General features: G+C 38.2%; 1 protein-coding gene across 1 annotated transcript in view; it reads right to left on the bottom strand.

Annotated features, from left to right (window-relative positions):
- The window catches only part of pparg (peroxisome proliferator-activated receptor gamma), a 32,113-nt gene extending 18,391 nt beyond the window's left edge, over nt 1-13,722 (bottom strand). Inside the window, exon 1 of the mRNA XM_058632168.1 lies at nt 13,616-13,722. Coding sequence (XP_058488151.1) covers nt 13,616-13,718 — 103 coding nt within the window. The 5' untranslated portion in view covers nt 13,719-13,722. The remainder of the gene's footprint in view (nt 1-13,615) is intronic.
- Between the last annotated feature and the right edge of the window lie 6,588 nt (nt 13,723-20,310).

Consider the following 20,310-nt stretch of genomic DNA (forward strand, 5'->3'; position numbering starts at 1 on the left):
GGTCAAACAAAGACATGTGAAATCACTTCTTCAGGGACACAGTTGCAAAACAAATGCAATATTCTTTTCATATTTCCTCACAACTGAAATGATTCAACGTGGACAGCAGCAAAGGCTGGGGATCAGGTTTCTGCACAGAATGTGGCTGAGGTCCCCTTTCTTTGTTGTAGCTGTGAATGTAGAGTTAAATTTAAGGAAACAAGCTTTTTGGTCAGGGGGTATACAAAATGTCCTTCAGAAGAAAAAAACGCAGCTCATCAGAGGTTTGACAAAAAAACCCACAAAAGCTCACAACTAACGAGAACCAGCAGTCAGAAAATACCCAGCACACACTGCAGACAGGACACGAGTCAACACAGTAGCTGCTCTGGTGCATTTGGTAATGTGGGAGACAAAAGAACCAGTCCTGCTGCATTCAAATATTTATGTACACTTATCTTTTCTGCTCTCCTTGTCTATGACGGGAACTAGGGAACTAGAACAACTATGATTAAAGCACTGCTGTGCTGGAAATGTATTTTGATATTTTTGTCTTGGGTACACGTTTTGATGACGCTTTTAATGGCGTATGGTTGTCACACATTCTGTAAAGTAAAAGTAAGTAAAAGTAAGTAAAAGTATAATAGTAAGTAAAAGTATAATAGTAAATAAAAGCTGTCATAAATTATTCTCAACACTAGTGTTGCAACAATTAATTGACAAATCAGTTATTAAGTACTAGACAAACTATTTTGACAATGGAATAAGCTTAAGTTTGAGTAAAATGTGTTAAATATGAATATTTTCTGTTGTCTTTGCTCATTGCTCTGTGGACAAAAGACTTCAGACTTTTTTTTCATTAGTTAATTAGTGAAAAAATAAGAATATAATGATTAGGTGCCATCCTATTTAAAACCTAATTAATTTTCCTGCTCTTACCTTTATGACATCCTGAATAATGTATATGTAAATGTATATGGGACAATTCTCTCAGTCTCTCTCTCTCACACACACACACACAGAGTGAAAGAGAGAGAGTTGGTGCTCAGTGTTCAGTGACTTCCTGACCTTGTCGTGGAGGCAACATGCGGTTCAGTGTCAGTGACTAAAACAAAGATGTGCCCGCCTGCATGTCTGCCTAACTTTCTTTGAAATGATGAAGCATGCTCATAGAGTGAACATTTTAGTCTGGTTATTCCTACATCAGGTCAACTTCGGGACACTGAAAATATGTTTATGAAATGAGCTAAAGAACTGCTGGGGGCTTAAAAAAAAAAAAAGAAAGTTGCATGTGGTGTAGAAAAGCTGCCATCCTGTTTGACTCGTCAGGAAGCTGCAGACACTTTGCTTGATCTTTGTTAGTGTGAAGCCACTGCGGGGCAGGACAGCCATACGAGCCGTCACTTTCTGAACCTAAATGAACCGGTCACGGAAAACCTGGTGCAGTGTCAGTCAGCGGTCTGGACTCTACTCGACAGAATCGAGAGTCTGCCTGCTTACGTCTTAAAACCCACTTTCCTGGTTGGTACTGAGTTTACTCATGAAACTTCAAAGCAAGCGTGAGGTTACAAACCACCATTTCCATCTGCGTGGCACAGCTTTAAGTAAAACTGAACCCAGACAGTCTCTCTGTGATTTCTGTTTGATTGTTTTCTTCTATGCTTCGTCAAAAGCTAGGGGAAAAAAGAGGTGATAAGCATCAGGTCAACCTGAGGTCAGACTGATGTAGAAGTGGTGAAAAAAATGTGCTCAACACAGCCATTTGTGGATTTTCATATGTGCAAACAAAGGTCTGAATCATTATTCAGCTGAGAATATCTGCAATTGGTGAACCAGATTTTCCACCTCGGTAGACAATAAAGATTGATTCTATTCTACTCTACTTCATCTTAAAGTATTAACGCTTTTTGTGTCTAAATCAAACTCACGTCTGGTTAAACCACACAAATACATAGAGAAGAACAAAGACACTCCATAATATATATGGGTGTGTACCAGACATCACATGTACTATCATACGACCTGTTGACAAATGAATTAAACACTGAGAAAAGTACTCTAGTTGTTTTTCTGAGTTGGTGCAAACAAATACCACACTAAACCCAAGCAAGCTCATGTCGTGATAAACAGTGTGAGCGAAGACATACTACATGTCAAATAAAACTGACTGACCTGCAGTATCTCTCACTGATAAGCCCCAATGTCTTAATTGGCTAATAGATGAAATCTCTTCAAACACCATGATTACACAAACAAACCTCATTGCCACTACCTGAAGGCTTTATTTAGACATTAAGGACACTGCCTTGACTTAACCAGTTCCTCGGAAATGAGGTTCTGCCTCCTTAGGACCAGGTTTTGGTTTCCATAAGGACTACCGGAGCTGACAAGGTCAACATTCTGCTACAAATGAGGTAACAAAGTAGTAAAATGCAGCTATTCTTATTAGAGAACTAAAACCATTACCATAACCACAACCATGACCAGTTAATGCCTGACACTAACCTTGTGACTATACACATCTTTCCTCTAATAAATGACACTGCTGCCTAATTAAGACTAAGGCTTTTTTCCTCATAAGCATTAATAGTCCTGTAAAAGTGAGTATTCATAGCAGAATAGGTCTTGAAGAGCTGCTAAAAATGAACGTGTGCGCGCGCACACACACACACACACACACACACACACACAAAGTGTCAGCTCACCCTGTTTCTTCAGTTCAGTTCAGAGAGTGTTGGTTTAAGTTCACTGACCAACAAAGTGACAGTGACAGGAGAAGAGTCTGGTGTTTGTGTGTGTGTGTGTGTATAGTCATGCTTTTCCTCAGGAAGTGATGACCGATAGAAAGAGAACTACACACATTTTCTCCCTCTAACAGACTCTGGACTCAGCAGAAGTTCAAACAGCTAACTATCATGTGCTCTGTGTGTGTCTGTGTGTGTGTGTGTGTGTCATTCCTAATTTCTCCCCATGCATCCATGTCTCTGCATAATTGTAGAACGTATAGCTGTATATGTGGCTTTATTCAGTATACAGCAATTCAGGTTGTATGTGTGTGTCAGTGTGTCCCCTAAAGTGGGTTTGTGTGTGAAGTGGTAGACATCATTTGCAGATGATTTCCTGTTTCTTCACTCTGACAGGCGACCTCATCATGCCTCTCTGGTTGCACTTCTCCCCCTCAGCTCAGTCACTCACTGTGTGACAGCAGTGACACACTTACTTCTGCTACCTCATGCAATACCAACACAAGCCTTAAATTTATGAAAAATATGTTATATAGATAATTTAAGAATTTGGTCCATCAAAATCTATGTTGAGAGAAAATCAAGCAAATGCAGACAATTGGCAGAGGTATTGAAACTTAATAAACACAAATATACATGTAAGTACACATTTCCATGTGAAACTACATGTAGAGCTGAAACAATTACTCAATTAATCGATTATTAATCGACTACTAAATTAACTATTTTGATAACTAGTTTGAGGCTTTTTCATGATTAAAACAAGATGTCTGATTGTTTCAGCTTCTTACAGCTGCTCCATATTACAAAGAAATCATTCAAAGTGAATCATTTTGGTTTTTGGACAAAACAAGACATTCGAGAACATCATCATTTCCAGGTTTGACAAACACTGATCAACGTCTTTAACGTTTTCTGACACTGTATGGACCAAAGGATTCCTCGATTAATCGAGAAAATGATCGACAGATTAGTTGATTATGAAAATAATCATTAGTTGTAGCTCTAAATACATGGGAGAAATAACATTTCTGCCTGTACTTGCAATTATACACACGTACAAGACTCTAGGAACATATTATGAATCAGACATGAAGGGAGAGAGAGGAGTGAGGCAGACTTAACAATACGCAGACACAGAGGCTCAGCTATCTCTGCCACCATCAATCATTCACTCCTAATCATGTTGTTTTGACAGAAACGGGGTCAAGTTGGAACAGATAGGGTTAAGAGATGTCAGATAGGCTTGGCAGTAGATCAGACCCCCCCCAACTCCCACACCGCAATCAGTGCACGGGGAATATAACCAATCCCTTTACCTTCTTGAGGAAAAATAATCCGTTTTTTATCAGATGATAAAAACAACAGCACACAGGGTGTGGCTGCATCCAAAATTCCTATTCAACATCCTTGTTTAATGCAGGGAAATGGAATTTTCTAATTATTCACTGTAGTGTGCAGCAATGACAACACAAAACAAACAAAACACAAACAGTGGGTAGAACATTTAAACACGTTTCAGGCACCAGTACTGCATCAGCTCTAATGAGAGCATGGATACCTGATCTGAGCCTATCGGGACCAGGTTGAGCAACGTTTGGACAAAACCACCAACAATACAGAAAGCTTGTCAGGTTCCGGTCAGATTTGGCCAATACTCTCTCAGACTCGGTCAGGTTCAGACAGTGTGGCCCAAGCCGCACTCCAGTACAAACATAGCCAACAAACACGAGTGGTGGAGGAGGTTAAAATGGTATAATGGCAAAACAAATGGATCCTGAACCGTTATTGGGGAGAGGGATTTGCACCATCCCCAAAGCCATGCAATTGTTTCTCAAACGCTTTGCACCTGACACATACATAAACACTGAAACTGGATCTGAAAAACCTAAAAACTGTGAAAATGACTCATAAGTGCAATTGTTTTTCACATCAAGCATTTTCATGTTTGCTGCGTGTGCTACAAACAAAAGCGAATCCACGAGCACACAGTCTCTCTTACTAAGAAAGCACCAACTGAGCTGATCAGATGCAGACACTGTGGTTGTTGGCGGATTCTTGTTTGTCTACTAACAAGGGTCTGTATCATGTTTTTTGCACAGACTACTGAGAACCAGTTCAACCTGAAACCTATGAGGACTGGGCATGGAGTTTCCACCATACAGACTCATTCTGAATCTGAAAACATACGTTTCTGGACAGTAAACAGGGTACAATAACAATAATACAATAGGTGATATTCAAGGAATACATCAACAGTTATGCAAACAACATTTCCCTTTATTTTTGCCAAGAGCTAGATAAGAAAATCAAAGACAAGAGATAAAAGCAGGAAGTGGGAACAGTTTTCCTCAATGTGTCCAAACATTTAGAAACACACCTACCGACTATATATCTAATTTGTTTATTTCAAACAGAAGCATGCATGTTAAAGTTATCAACGCTGGTTTATCAGTAGCTTGACTAATTAACAGCTAAATGTCACAAGCTGGCAATGTTGGAAGCACTGATTGATCCAGTTAAAGGGCAGTTTCACCCACTTTTTCCCCACTTGGTGAAATGAAGAATAAACTTCAAATCATTATAATGCTGCCGAGTTTGTGTAATCCGACCAAATTTGACCAGATTTTTTTCTTTTATAATTATTTATTTAATCTTTTACTGACAGAGACACTGTAAAGAGCAGTGTAGGGCTTTAATTTTCTTTGAGGGAAGTGACTTTGACATCGACTTTTTGACAATTTTTTATTTTTTTTTCAAACCCCAACTTCCTCTGGTGACATGTGTCTCAGATTCATTGCCTGATGATCAAATAACACATTTAACTCTAAAACAAAAAATTGTTTTTTTTGGGTGAAGTGGCCCTTTAAGGAAAATTCTCAAGCTTCAACAGTTTTCTGACATAACTATTAATTCTGTTGGTCTTGGTCACACCCCATCATTATTATAACTATTAATGTTCCACTTATGACTAATAACATTCATAACTTGCACACAGGAGCATCAAAACCTGCACATTAAGACACACAAGACACAAATAGCTAATCTACAATGATTTTTAAACCATTTTAATTTAAAACTTGACTTAAACAAATATGGGCTGCATCAGGGCTCCAGTGGTCCAATGGAACCACTGCACATACAATCCTAGACAAGTTAAGGGGCAGAGCCCGGAATCAACAAAGAGACACGTCAGACATGTGTCCATGGTCAGCCAGCCCATATTAGAAAAAAAGTACTTGGCAACACCTGTGATAGACTGTTTTCTTTGGCTGACCACACTGTGCAGAAGAAGAGGTCATCTCTGTCTGCTCAAAATGTCAACATGCTAGTCTGCTCAAGCAACAAGTTTCAAGAAAAGTAGACAGCATGAATAAATTACTGAATAAAGTCACTGTAGTTCACACAAGTTTCAAGTAAAATCATTCAGCGTAGACTCCTAAAAGTGTAGACATAGTGTCTACATTCACTATGACTGTGGCTTCCACTGGGTGACAAGTTGCTTGCATTTATTTTGTGACAGTTCTCTGTAATTATCTGTTATTTAAAACTGCAGTTTTGTGGACAAACTTAAAATTAGAATAGATGTTACAATTAAGTAACTAGTAATAACTAGTATGTATCAAGTAAATACTTGAAATTCAACACTAATCAGCTAAGATATCAACACACTGGAAAAAACAAATTGTTTAAATAGTCAAATTTCGTCTGAAGTTTCTATACATTCCCTGAATCTAGGACACAATCCAAGCAACATACAGTTTTGTATCGAGCTGTGGTTACATGGAACTCATTTGCTGAAATACACAATAAAAATAAATGATGTGAGACTTGTCTGGATGTAGCATAATGCATGTGCATCTTTGCTTTCATACACACACAGCTCCTGAATAATTTAGGATTAAGAATTTTTGACATAATATTCTTTTCATATCAATTTTTTTTCCTAATTCCATGCAATTTTTATTTGTATTTATCTATCTTAAATGTAACTCGAGAACCTAATGGGGAGTTAAAAAAAACTAAATCTTTCACCAAGTATTTGTCTATGATTGACACACGCACGGATGTTCACTGCTGTCAGGATCATAAAGTGATTGGATCATGAACTGTGCTGACCTGCTGATATGTAACTCTTCTCATGCAAACAAAAGGCACACATTTAAGGACGCACACACACACACGCACGCGCACACACACACACGTCATGCCACATCTATTTGCACAAACAAGGCCATGTAAGTGCACTACATGCCCATAAAGACTTGTTATTAAATTGAGATAATGGTCAAGGCTACACAAACAACAGGGTGACTTCAGATGCACGAAAACGCTCTGCATTGCCGCAGCACGAACTGTATACATTCATGTTGACACTATATGCTGCTCTCTGGGAATCTGTAGTTACACAATAACCTAAGGACATGAACTTTCTCCAAGTCCTCTAAATAGTCATGAGTTGATGAGCCCCAAAAGATTACTTGCTGGATAAAGGGATGGACCAGTGCTTTCAAAACCATACTCATAAACAGCATTCATTGTGAGGACACTCGTAGACATAATGTATTCCTGAGCCCCTTAACTTAACCTTAGTCAAATGCCTTAACCTAAACCTAACCCTTACCCAAACCTAAACCAAATTCTAACCTTGAAACTAAAAGTTTAACCCTCAAAATGCCCTTTCACCTTTCAGAGAACATGAGAAAATGTCCTGAATACCCTAACCCATGTCCAAACAAAGACACCCATACAAGAACACACACACACACAGAAAATATGTAAGTATGAGAACACGTGCGCAGCATAAACAAAGCACAGTTGGGGACACTCCTTCCATTTATGACGAGAACAAAGTCAAAATCAATTTATCTCTGTCACTTGCACAAACTGTCATTCACATACACACAGCTCACCATGCCCTGGTGCACAAGAGTTGGGGAGAAAGGAGATGGGGAGGGGGCGGTGAGGGGAAGAGGACTTCACAATAGGTAGTAGGGAGGAAGGTGGGAAGGTTCATGCCCTGTTCCTCAAAGTGGAGCGGAAAAGAGGGAGTGTGCTGCCATCGAGCTCCAGTTTAGTTTTGCTGGACAATAACAAAACAGCACATGACGTACATCTCATTCACAGAACATACTGGAAGCACAGCGTGTGTGCCATAAGAGGTGTGCAGGCGCATGAGAAACGGATACTGAATTGTCCGAAACTGGCAAAATAAGTGTCAAGAGTTTTACAATAAACAACTGTAACTCCAGTGACTGTCCAGTCAGCTTAGCAACAATAACACAGCTACAGCAGGCCTGACAAACGTGATATGGCCGAGTAACTAGTTCACCTGTAGTATTAAATACATAAAGGAATTGATTGTTGTCCCATTCGTGATTAACACACCCTGATCCTGATTTTACATAAATATCTAATTGTGATCATTTTGCGATATGATTTGCGTCAAGAGAGGGAATGGTAGTTTTTACATGTGTGATATTTGTGCCGTGAGAAACAAAGATGTTTTCCAAAGTCTGTAGAATATGATGTGTAATAGGTCAGGACAGTATTTAATTAAATTAAAAGAATTAAAAGTAATACTGCGCCTCCTGGGATTTGAATATTGCAGTATGCCACACTGCAATTTTGATCAAATTTCGATTAATTGTTCAGCTCAATTGTACATTTTTTGTTTTAAAGATATGGTGCAAAACTTTTTTGTTTTGCACCAAGCTGATCTGTCACGAGATCAGCATGAATCTGCATGCAGCAGCAAAAAGTGCATCACATGACCAGTCACGTACACTGAACGTGAATGTGTGTGCCGGTGTAAACAGGATGCAGATTTTCTACTCTGTAGTTGTCACTTCATCCCACAGAGTGGAAGTGAAGTATTGTTTTTGGTGGCTTTGTGTGTGTGTGTGTGTGTGTGTGTGTGTGTGTGTGTGTGTGTGTGTGTGTGTGTGTGTGTGTGTGTGTGTGTGTGTCTGTCTGTCTGTCTGTGCTTCCACACTTGCACATGCCACTATGACCAACAGAGGCCGCCAGAGGCTTGTTGTGTGAATAGGTTGAAGTATGCCATCTCTGATTGCCTTGTTTTGCTTGCGTTCAATAAGTACAATGAATATTGAGAATAAGAGAAATGGTGAAAAGCAAGCATACAGGTTTTCTGCAGGTAACTGCAATAGTGTGGACCAGGGCTGAACAATTAAATCAAGATTGCAGTTTGAAAAGGACATACGAATATTCCAAAGGCTCCAATTAAGTGGTTTAACTTTACATTGTTTGGGCTGTAACAAATAACTGGAGAGGACACGGTAATAGAGACTGCAGTGTTTTGGTAATTACTCAGGGGGGCGATAAAGGTTCCGCACTAGAGGTTTAAGTATTAACCAACTCCGCGATTTTAGCTTAAATGTGAATATGTTTTGTTTTCATCCTCTGTGACAGTGAACTGAACATTTTAAAGTTTAGAAAATGCAAATCAACATTTTAAGACACATTAATTAGTTGAGAAAAGTATCAAGTTAGTTTTTCTCATCTTTAGGGCTGCAACTCAGAAATTGATTAAGCGAAGAAACCAGGAAATATTCACATTTAAGAAGCTGAAAAAAGCCTCTAAAATCTGTTGACAATAGTTGAGTGTGGTAGGTAATATTTGTTTTAAATCTATAAGTGAATATTTAACTGCAGCTTGAAGTAAAAATTTAAATAGCTGTTTAACTCAAATTGTTCCACCCAAGTGTAATTCTACACCACATTTGATATAGGTATAATTTAAAATCTTAGGATACCACCCAGCTCAATTCTTATTTTCAATAAATCTGAGTAATTTTACAGTAAACCCCTTCTTAAATAACCAAAGTGAAAGCATTAAAAATGGAAAAGGTTCACAGTCTCTGTTCCTGTTTTATAAACCTAACCATTTGGCATTATCAGTATGTGCCAATTTTAAATTGAGTGGGTGGATGACACATATTGTGCCATCGTCTGATCATCTCCTACAAGACCTCAACTATGACGTCACAAGCAATCCCACATGCCCGTGAAGCATGTGCACACGTGTGAGTCAGACTTGTGTTTCCATCAGAAAGAAAGGTTTTGACCCGAGGAGCTGCTGCTTGCTCCCACGTCTTTCTAAAAGAGAAAATAGGGACAAAGGTTTCTGGACGTTGCTACTGTCTGATGAATAATATCCATGTTAGAGGGCACTGGTGACGTTATTTCAAATTATCTCAATAGATTATTTGTGAAATCATTTTGGATGATGTACCGGTAAAAGAAGAAGAGGAGCGGAAATAGTGTGGATCTTACAATTAATCTTGCCTATTCCAATTCAGCCCCTATTTTCTACATTCTGCCTTTGTTGTTTGTTGTACTAGTTACTGTATGTAACTAGTACAGTGACAGTGTAAGGTGACATTATTAATATGTAGGGATGGGATGATACCACTTTTTTTGTTATATATTAGTCTGATGAAGTAATTTTAGACCATTTATGAACGTATGACACTGTTAACATTAACAGTAATTTGTGCCAAGTCATTTCAAAGACATAATCCTCCAACTGTGTAACAACGTGTGTTCTCCCAAAAAGAAGAACAGCCCAAACATGACTCTGCTAAAATGGTTTTTTTGCTGTTTTTTGCAGTTTTTTGTCTGTGCATTGGGAAGCATGTGAAGCGTTTTGGATTGTATTAGATTTTACATTTTTATCTGTCTGATATCCGATCCAGTGATTTTGATGCATATTAATATGACGGGGTAAAAAAATAGCCAGATTAGATAAAGATTATACCAGAGTGAATACCAGCACATGTAGTAAAACCAAAATAAATTATACCTAATTTCCTATACATTTCAACATCTGATAGCATTAATTTCACTTTTCTACTTTCATTTATTTTACTAATAACTTCTCTCATATGACCTCTTCTTAATATTTCCAGATTAGAGGAATTGACCTGGATGTTGTGTAAATGGTGGCAAGAAAAAAAATGAAGATTCCTATAAAAGATCTTATTTACAGTGGTGAGCACAGAATTACTCCATCACTGACACGGATGGCAAAACCATCACTTATAAAACCATACCAATCTTGTCTGGTTATTTTTTTTACTTATTTAGACTACTGTGTGGTACCGCTTCCTGATCCACTATCTCTGGTTCTTGTTCTGCCAGAACCTCCAAAGAGGTCACATAGTCTCTGTTCCTCTCTGTCCTTCATCCACAGAGGTGAGAAGTAAAAACCTCCTTTGATGTGACACTGAACTTGAGTTAACTGCTGTCAAATACCAAACAAAGAAGAAGACCAAGCAGAATGTGAGTCACTTCTTGGATGTGAAGTGTTATGACTGAAGTGTTTCATCTTCACGACGTCTCGTCATTGTCGAGACCAGGAAAATGTGAAGAGCTGTAAAAGTAACCACTGCACACTGCAGGAGATTTGGTGAAATGTTACGTCAGGTTTCCTGTTGGCAGTAGGCATACTATATTGTATATATATATATATACATATATATATATGTATATATATATATATATTGTAAAACACGTTTAAATCTGTCTGATTTAACCATGTTTGTCCCAGAATACAATTATATTGTATATATATATATATATATATATATATATATATATATCGAATTGTCTTTGTGCTGCTCCTCACACAGCCCCCTAAAAGACACGCAAAGTAAATGATGTATGGATGGATGGATGGATGTTCAACTTTCTCTCCAGGTTACAGACTTTCCAACTGTTTGGATTAGCTCTAAATCTACAGCACTGCAAAAATAATAACATTTAAATTACAATATCCTGCTCTGAGAATAATACTTTGTAAGGTTATGCAATTAAAAAAAAAGCAGACACACATTGAAAGTCATGTTCAAACAGAATGTGACTGAGACTTTTCTCTTGTGTGTGTGTGTGTGTGTGTGGTCGCCAAAATACTATTCTACGTTAGACAGTAACTTAAGAACAGATTGGCCTTGAGGTTAATAATTACAGCTAATTTATAAAAAAGCAGATAACCTTGAGGTCAAACTACATCAATGACATCTGATAAAACCAAAAACCATAGGTGGGCTTTTTAAATCAACATAATGAAAAACTTAAAACAAACCAGGATGTCGACAGTGTACAGGAACTATCTGTGGGTTGAACTGACACATGCCACTCACTTTATTCATACAGACAGTGAAACATCAGTAGAATATCATTCATTCTTTTGTGCAGTGATGTTTGTTTAGCTTATAGCTAGCTTGTTTAGCTTGTGTATATATATATACATATACACATATGTATATATAAATAATACCCTTTAAAGCAATGACAAATAGCTGCTCAGACGGATATTCAACACTCGAGACGAGTCCTCCTGCGCTACTTCTTTAAAAACTGGAACTACGTCTTCACACCAACTCAAATAGAGCTTTGTGTGGAAATATGCTGTAGACAGAGAGTTAAAACATGACTTTCAGGCTGTGTGAGGGACAACATAAACACTGCACGCTATCTTGCGACACTCCTTTCATTTATCATTTATAACAACAGAGCAAAGTCCCACTCCGTCTCTGTCTTTCACACACAAAACACACACATGCACACCTCTTTGGGAAATTATGTAACTTAATAAGCAATAATTCACTGATTGGTCTGGCATCGATAAGCAGAAATGACAAGAAGACAGCGAATGACAAGACGACTTTAACAGAGATGTGTTTTCTTGTGATTGATTGAATGTTTTCTGAGATGATAATCAGGTCGATCTCAATCCACTGGTGTGAGACACGACTGTTAAAATACAACATTCAAACACGTGCCACAAAAAATAGACCGACAAAGCATAACGCCAGCAAATCATCAAAGAAATGATTGCAATGTAACAAGGAAAGGAAATGATCTCCCACAAATGTATCATGAATTCTGCAACTTTAAAATCACATTATCACATTCATAATCTAACCTCTGAGGATTCTCTAAAACCTTGTAATAATCCCAAACTAGTTTTTGATAGTAAACACAAATCATTGTTGTATTACCAACCAAAACCAAAATTGTGATTTTTCTGCCATCCCATTTTTAAAGTGATGGTTAAGTAGTAAAGAGACTACAGCGCAACTCCTAAAAACTAAAATATGTCAACATTATGCACCAACAACATTCACTTGATATAACTGATGTACTGATGGTTTAAAATAACTTCAGATGATCAGATACTGTAAGTGTGTTAATGCCGTGCTGTCTGAGCTTTCAGCGGCATCACAACAACAACATGAATTGTCGTGATAAGTTATATTCTGTATATGTCAAGTCAAGTTTTAAACATGACTTAAAATAAAAGATTGAAATGTTTGGAAATTAATAGGCGTCTGGAAAGTCGTTCACTACAAACCAAAAATCACAAGCAAACTAATTATATGTATAGAATGCCACATCTTTCTGTGTTTACTCCGATTGCTCTGATTTAACCAGATTATTTATATACAAAGCAACACATTTAAAATTGACCACAAAGAGGATTAAGGACTAGACTCACTGTTGGAAATGACTGAGTCTGAGTCTTGTAAAACACACTATTAAGTTCTCCTTTCATAAGCCACACAATAAATCAAGATTAGGAAATTCAGCAGCCACACGCGAACATCACTGATTAACCAGTGTTGGCCCATGTGCTCGTGTCCTAATACTGCTGAGTCACTAAGCAACATTTCCCTGTCAGTTTACAAAGCACACAAGTAGCTGAGCCTGAGAGTTGCACACTATCTGGATATCGCACAGAACAAAGACAGTAAAGAAGTTCAAAAAAATAAAATAAATCTATGTAAACAGATAAATAACTTGTTTTTCATCGTGTTTATTCATACAAAAGAGAGTTGCTCTTGAAGCCCCCGGTGTCTCGTACTCACCTGGGAAGTTGAGACCACTCTGACGGCTAAAATCTCTGCCTGGTGTTTGCATGTCAAGCTGACACTTACGCTCTGGCCCCGCAGACACACTGAGGACCAACATTTGACTGAGTGCACTTGACAGTGCTGTGGCTGCCCCACCTCTCCTCCCCCTCCATCACCACCACCAACCCTGTCACACTGAGAGAAGTGTCCACCTCCATGTCTCACCATCACTGAGGAGGTTTACTACTACTACTACTACTATTATAAATACATATACATGTAAAAATATATATATATATATATATATATATATATATGTGTGTATATATATATATATGACTTTTATCATCATTATTATTGTTGTTAAAAGTAGTAGTAGAGGATCTGTTTTTAATATATTTATGTATTTGAAGAGTGTCTTTATTTAGCATTAATGCCACCATTAATGCCACCAATGATGTTTATGGTTTCCATGATGATGTAGGAGTTACTCACACACACACACACACACCAATTATCTGATCAGCCAAACCATAAAAACCTCATCTCTAACATAACCACTTCATGTCTAACTCCCTCATCCCATCTCCGGCCTTAACCAGAGGCTCAGAGATGTAGTAGTAGTAGTAGTAGTAGTAGTTGTGCCTCACTGGGACCAGATTTTGGGACTCTGGTCCTGACATGTCAGAGGTCAGAGGCTATACACACACACACACACACACGCGTATACGGTAGGTGACTGACCTGTGTGTGTCACGCGCAGAGGACACTCTCCCCTCTGAAGTTTGAAGGTCCGGTGAACTGGTTTTTGTGAGTCAGTTGAGGACGCGCGGGTCGTGTCGTCGCTTCCTCCACACACTCACTCATTCACTCACTGGTCCGGCCGTGTGTTTGCAGTGGAGGTTTGCGGTCGTGTAGCCACCGCTGCTGCCGTAGCCGCCGCTGTAGTTGTAGCAGTAGCTGCCGTTGCACCTCTCTCCTCCTCCTCCTCCCGCCTCTTCGCGCTCAGAGCCTGGATCGTGAGGACACACGCGGAGGCATCAAATTACCTCCGCAGCTCTGATTTAACTTCGCACGCTGTTTTCATGTCGCGGTTTTCTTTGAAGTCAGTGTTCAGTAATTGTCATTAAACGCGTCTAAACGTCGACTTATAAACAGAATGCCTGGTTGACAGATTTGTACTGCGGACTGGACCAGAAGAAGAACTGTGGACAGGTGTTGTGCCGGAAAGTGATTGCCCGCCAGAAACTGATTCGGGTCCGCTGGCGCGAGCTCATGCAGCCTATTAAAGCTGTATTGCGGAATTTATTTATAATACGTGTACAGCTGTTTATAAACCTTTTTTTCAGTTTTTATATAAACCCACCTCAACAAAAAGTACTAAATCATTTTTAAATTGGATTTAATTTGTGAAATTTGGAAACACATCACAGATTAAAGTTCACTTGGCTCGTTTTTATGAACAAAAATAAAAGAAAAACAGTGTATTTTGTGACTTATACACAATTATTGCTACTTTATATCACGACTAAAAATGCATCATAACTTTGACTCAACAACACATAAGAAGACAAAAAATTTTTAAAGCCTGAATATGTGACCTAAAAACACACACCCCCAGGATGTCCATATAAGGAAGGAGTTGTCTATTATTCCCACGGCAATTTACAACTATGAAGCACATTTGTGCCGAGTCATTTCAAAGAGATTATTCTCCAACAGCCCAAACATGAGCTAAAATGCTTTCATATATATATATATATATATATATACAAATATATATATACCAGGATTTTAGGATTGTATCAGATTTTACATTTTATCTGTCTAATATCCAATACAGTAATTTTGACCTATATCAGACCGATACTGATACTGATACTGATAATGACCGATACTGATTCCTAACCCTATAGTGGGAAGGGTTCATTTTGGTTATAATTTAAAAACATTATAGCCCACAGTCAGTTAAACAGGTAAAGGTGACTGAGTGCGAGCTCCAGCAGATGTGTCTCGGATTCTTGCAGACAATCTTTCACCTGTCGTCAAGCCTGTGATTTTTGCCATGTTAGAATTCCACTTTTTCCAAAGACGTCGATGAATATATATATCTTCATAGATATATATATATATATATATATATATATATATATATATATATATGTTAACTAATATGAACCTCACAATTTCTAACCAGACACAGAAATCTATAGTCCCGCCCATGTATTTTACCCCTGATGTTTTGTGTGTGTGTGGAAACTCTTCACATTCTTTCCTTCCCACTTATCTTGAAATCACAATAGATGTGGAAAGTGTAAAAAAAACAAAAAACCAGCTGCACGTGATCTGGGAGTGTTGCTTAGTTTGTCCGTTTGGGTGTGAAATATTTGACATATTGGCTGGCACTTGCTCTGCCACTTTTACCCCCACAATTGCATCTCATCTGTGGCGCAACAATGATTCTCAATATAAGAATATTATAATATTATAATATGTTTTAAGAGTTGGTCGTCCCACAGCAAAGGAATGGACTTTCTGACATTATGTCATGAAGATCCTGAACCACATCCTGTGTTTGATTGTAATAAATGTCTCATTACATTACATTACATTACATTACATGTTATCCAAAGCGACTTACAATGGAATTGAGTACAATCAGCCTCAGTTATGTTGGATAGAAGCAGCTTTTCTTGATACTATGTGATGCTTAATATCCAAATATTTGTAAATTGTCCACTAAAATAAAAGAAGAAATATGAATACTTATATTTTTTTTTATTTGTGCTCCTCACTAACACTGGATGGTAGTTGGATAAAGACTCTATTATTGTCCCCCAAACTTGAATCAAAATCTCTTAACTTGTTGAAAGAAACACTGGCTAAAGACAGAAAAAGAGATGATTCAGAGAAAGTTTTGTGCATATTTTCAACCAGTAAAAAACACAAAAGACATAAAAACCTGACAGATCATGCCAAAGGTTACCACACAGAATGTTGTTTTAAACGCAGCATCATGTAAATGGATTTCCAGCCGCAGTGATTTCAGCTGACTTTGACCCGATCTTGACTCGGGACTATATGGGGAGCTGGGAGTCTGCTTATTTACAGACCTACACACTGAATCCTCACGTTCCCTCGCTGTCTCTCAGATGTATAGTCATCCTCTCCACGCACAATTTCCTCATGCTGAACTTGAAAAAAATAAAGAAATGACGCCCTTGAGGGTTTTGCTGTCACAAACAAAACAAAGTAATAATATTGAGCTGTTTACACACATGAATCCCAGCAGACTGCAGCTCTGCTATCTGAAAATGTTCACTTTTTTTTTTTACCAAACCCTCCTACACTGTCTGTCGTGACACAATAATGAAAATACATGGACCTGATGGGTCATGTTTCAGGCCCGGCGGAGCGAGCGTAGCTGATGAAAATGAAACCCTTGAAATCAAGGCATTAGCAACACTGCTCAGCACCAGGAAATAGGCCAAGGTGACTTGACTTCCCCCCTTCATCCTCAAGTGATTCATGAATTAAACTGGATGTAATGACATTTATCGGGTGTAATTTCCCACTCTTCCTACAACCATTCCTCCCCTGACCTCGGCCTGGCTTCAGCAGGTTGGGATGAGCACCAAGATAAACAGCGACTGGCTTATAGACTTGCTTTGGTGCATTCACCGCCCACGTCCGTGTCCCTATGAGCCGCGTTGGTGGAGACGTTCCCACAGATCTCCACTGACTGGCTGTTGAAACGGAGTAAGAGCAGAGCAGAGTGTTTATGCTTCACATTATCTGTTCCGACAGAACGCTAAAAAGCTATGAAAATAATGTAGTATCAGTTGAAGAAGTCCCTGATTTGACCCTCCAACTGTTTAAAGAATGAAAGAGTGAAATATTTAATGTCATTTTAACATAAAATAGACATGGATATCAGATGATTGTGTTATTGATCATGTGTTGACATACATCAGGAAATGTACAACAATGACCAAAAGGGCACGACCTTTTAACATCGTCTATTAATAATTTATAACAGCAATAACACTGATATTAAGGCATGTGGTTTTTGACTAAGATAATTTATAACTCTGACTTGTTTCAGATATTCTCCAACAGACACTTATTACAAATTATCTATATATGTATATAAACATCTCAATGGATCAGAGATGTACTGTGTATTTTTCTATTCCCACAAGTATATAGCGCCATCTGCTGGTTTAGCACAACTACAGTGCTGAGTGCAAAAGTCTTGTGTCACCCCATTGGCTGTGTTGTTGGCTTTGTTGATGCAAGATTATGGTTTTTATATCCGTTAAATGTTGTGAATTTAGGCATTTTGAGAAACAGGGAACAACAGGGAGAGATGATGAACACACCATGGCCGGTATGACACAGCAAATAGAAAGGACAAAACAATAGAACAATATTACATAAGTGAACCAAAACAGCCTGCAAAACAAAACAACAATGTGAAAAATAAAAAAATTAAAAAATGGGGGGACAGAGGAGAGGTGGAGGCGACAAAAGGGGGGTGTCACAGGGCAGAGACAGAGGAGAGAGAACACATAAGTCCATAAGAATGGCACAAGTTTAGGACAATAAAACCATTAAATAAGTAAGCAAGAATAAGAGGAAGAGAGAACACAAACCAACAAATTAAGGTCATTGCACAAAAACAATGAAACAATGAAACAAGCGATCTAAAATAGAGGGACAGAGGAGAGATGAGGGACAAAAAGCGACATGGCAGCAGGTGTATATGTGAGAAATGGAGAAAAACAATTAGCAGAGGATGATTAAGAAGGACCAATTAAGATTAAAATGAAGATGAAGGTCAGCCAAGGTGTCTTGCCTAACTAGTGCTAAGAAGACATACGTCTTATGAAGTTTTTTCTCAAGAGCTGCAGCACAAAAGTCTGTATCTCCTCCTTTTTTTTTTTTTTTAGGCACATGTAAGAGCAGCGGATCAGCTGACAACAGAGCTCTGTCCGGTTAAAAACAACCAATAAGCTCTTCAAATAATCCTAAAATAAGACAGGGAGCCAGTGTAAAGAGGCCAGAACATGAGGGATATGCTGTCAAAGTTATAGAGAATCACAGAAGTCCAGTAGTGAAGTGAATTATCCTCTCAAATAGCTTTCAAGGTAAGAGCCTAATAAAGCCACAGCAGGAAATCTAATGGTGGCTTAAGATTTTTACACACTACTCTACCTCATTTGTTTCTGAATATGACACGAGACACAACAAGCATTTTGAGTTTTGATTATTCAAAATATGAGCAAACTCAAATCAATACATAATTCACATTATTTAACATAACAAATGTAATTTTGTCCATGTGATTTGGGTCAAAGGTCATGTCCAGATGTCACTCAAATTGAGCCATAACGTCTAATTGTCTTTCAAATAAAAAGAGAGAATGATTCTCCAAATGCAGAACTGAAATGATGGATGATAAATGAAAAGCTCTGATCATCTAAGGTTTTCAGAACGTTGTAAGACTTGTCAAACACGCCGTGGAAAATTGCTAAAAGCCTTCATGGTTATTTTCACAAACTCGACGATGACACAGCAGAAGACTTTGTAACAACCGTAATCACAGAGTGACAAGTGCAACTACTCGCCGCGGGGAAATTGATGTGAAGCTTTAATGAAAACCGCTGAAGCGCGGGCGTCAGCAGTGTTGACACGCAGTGAATAAAAGGGGACACGATGGAACCACATCTTTATTCACTTTAATCTGTACAGAAAAAAGAACACCATCATCATCAGTCACCAGATCATGCAAAGCAGTATTGCATTACGATTAAAAACACAATACAAAACAAAGAATATACTCTACCATAAATATGGAACCTCGAAAAAAATAAATCAGTCAATATATTACAAAAAATAAACTCCTGAGATGACACGTTCATACATACAAATACAATGTGTTATAGTTTACTTGCAACATTAGTACTTAACGATGATGAAGCGGAGAGGCTGGTATACCGTTCATATATATTATATATATATATTTAAATTTTTTCGACACATATGAAACTGAAAGGTGGCAACGTAACAAAGAATGACCGGGTCAATTTATTCCAGGTTGCTCTGAATTCTGTAATCCTGCAATCCAAAACCCAACACTTTTAAAATACAGCATATATAAATCTAAAACCCGGCATCTAAGTGCAGTAAACAACAACCTGGAGAGTCGCCACTGAACGGAATCTTACGTGGGAATGTACAGTAAGTGTTAAGGAACCAAACGGATACACAGGTCCTGTATTGTATGTATGATCATATCTATTATTTATAGCACGTCGACAGTGTCCGACAGTCGTGACAGACGACTCGTCTCGAGTGTCTTTTTCATGAGAATAACCAACAAAGTACAATACTGTTGATAAATCTACACACAGAGGTGAAACAGGAAAATCACCAGTTACAGCAACAGACGCTGAGCTACTGATTGGAACGCATTCATTTACCTGCGAGGGTTGATTTATTCAGTCAGTCTAAAACAGAGGTGTCAAACTGGCGGCCCACGGGCCACATGCAGCACCCCCCCCCCCCCCCAAATCGATTACAACTTAATCTCATGTTATAAAGAAAACGTGGCCCCTGATCTCCTCTTACTTGTATTTTTATAATACTAACATGTAATGTATTACATTCAACATTAAATTACATATACATGTATATATATATATATA

This window comes from Solea solea, chromosome 6, assembly GCF_958295425.1.
Source record: "Solea solea chromosome 6, fSolSol10.1, whole genome shotgun sequence".
NCBI lineage: Eukaryota > Metazoa > Chordata > Actinopteri > Pleuronectiformes > Soleidae > Solea > Solea solea.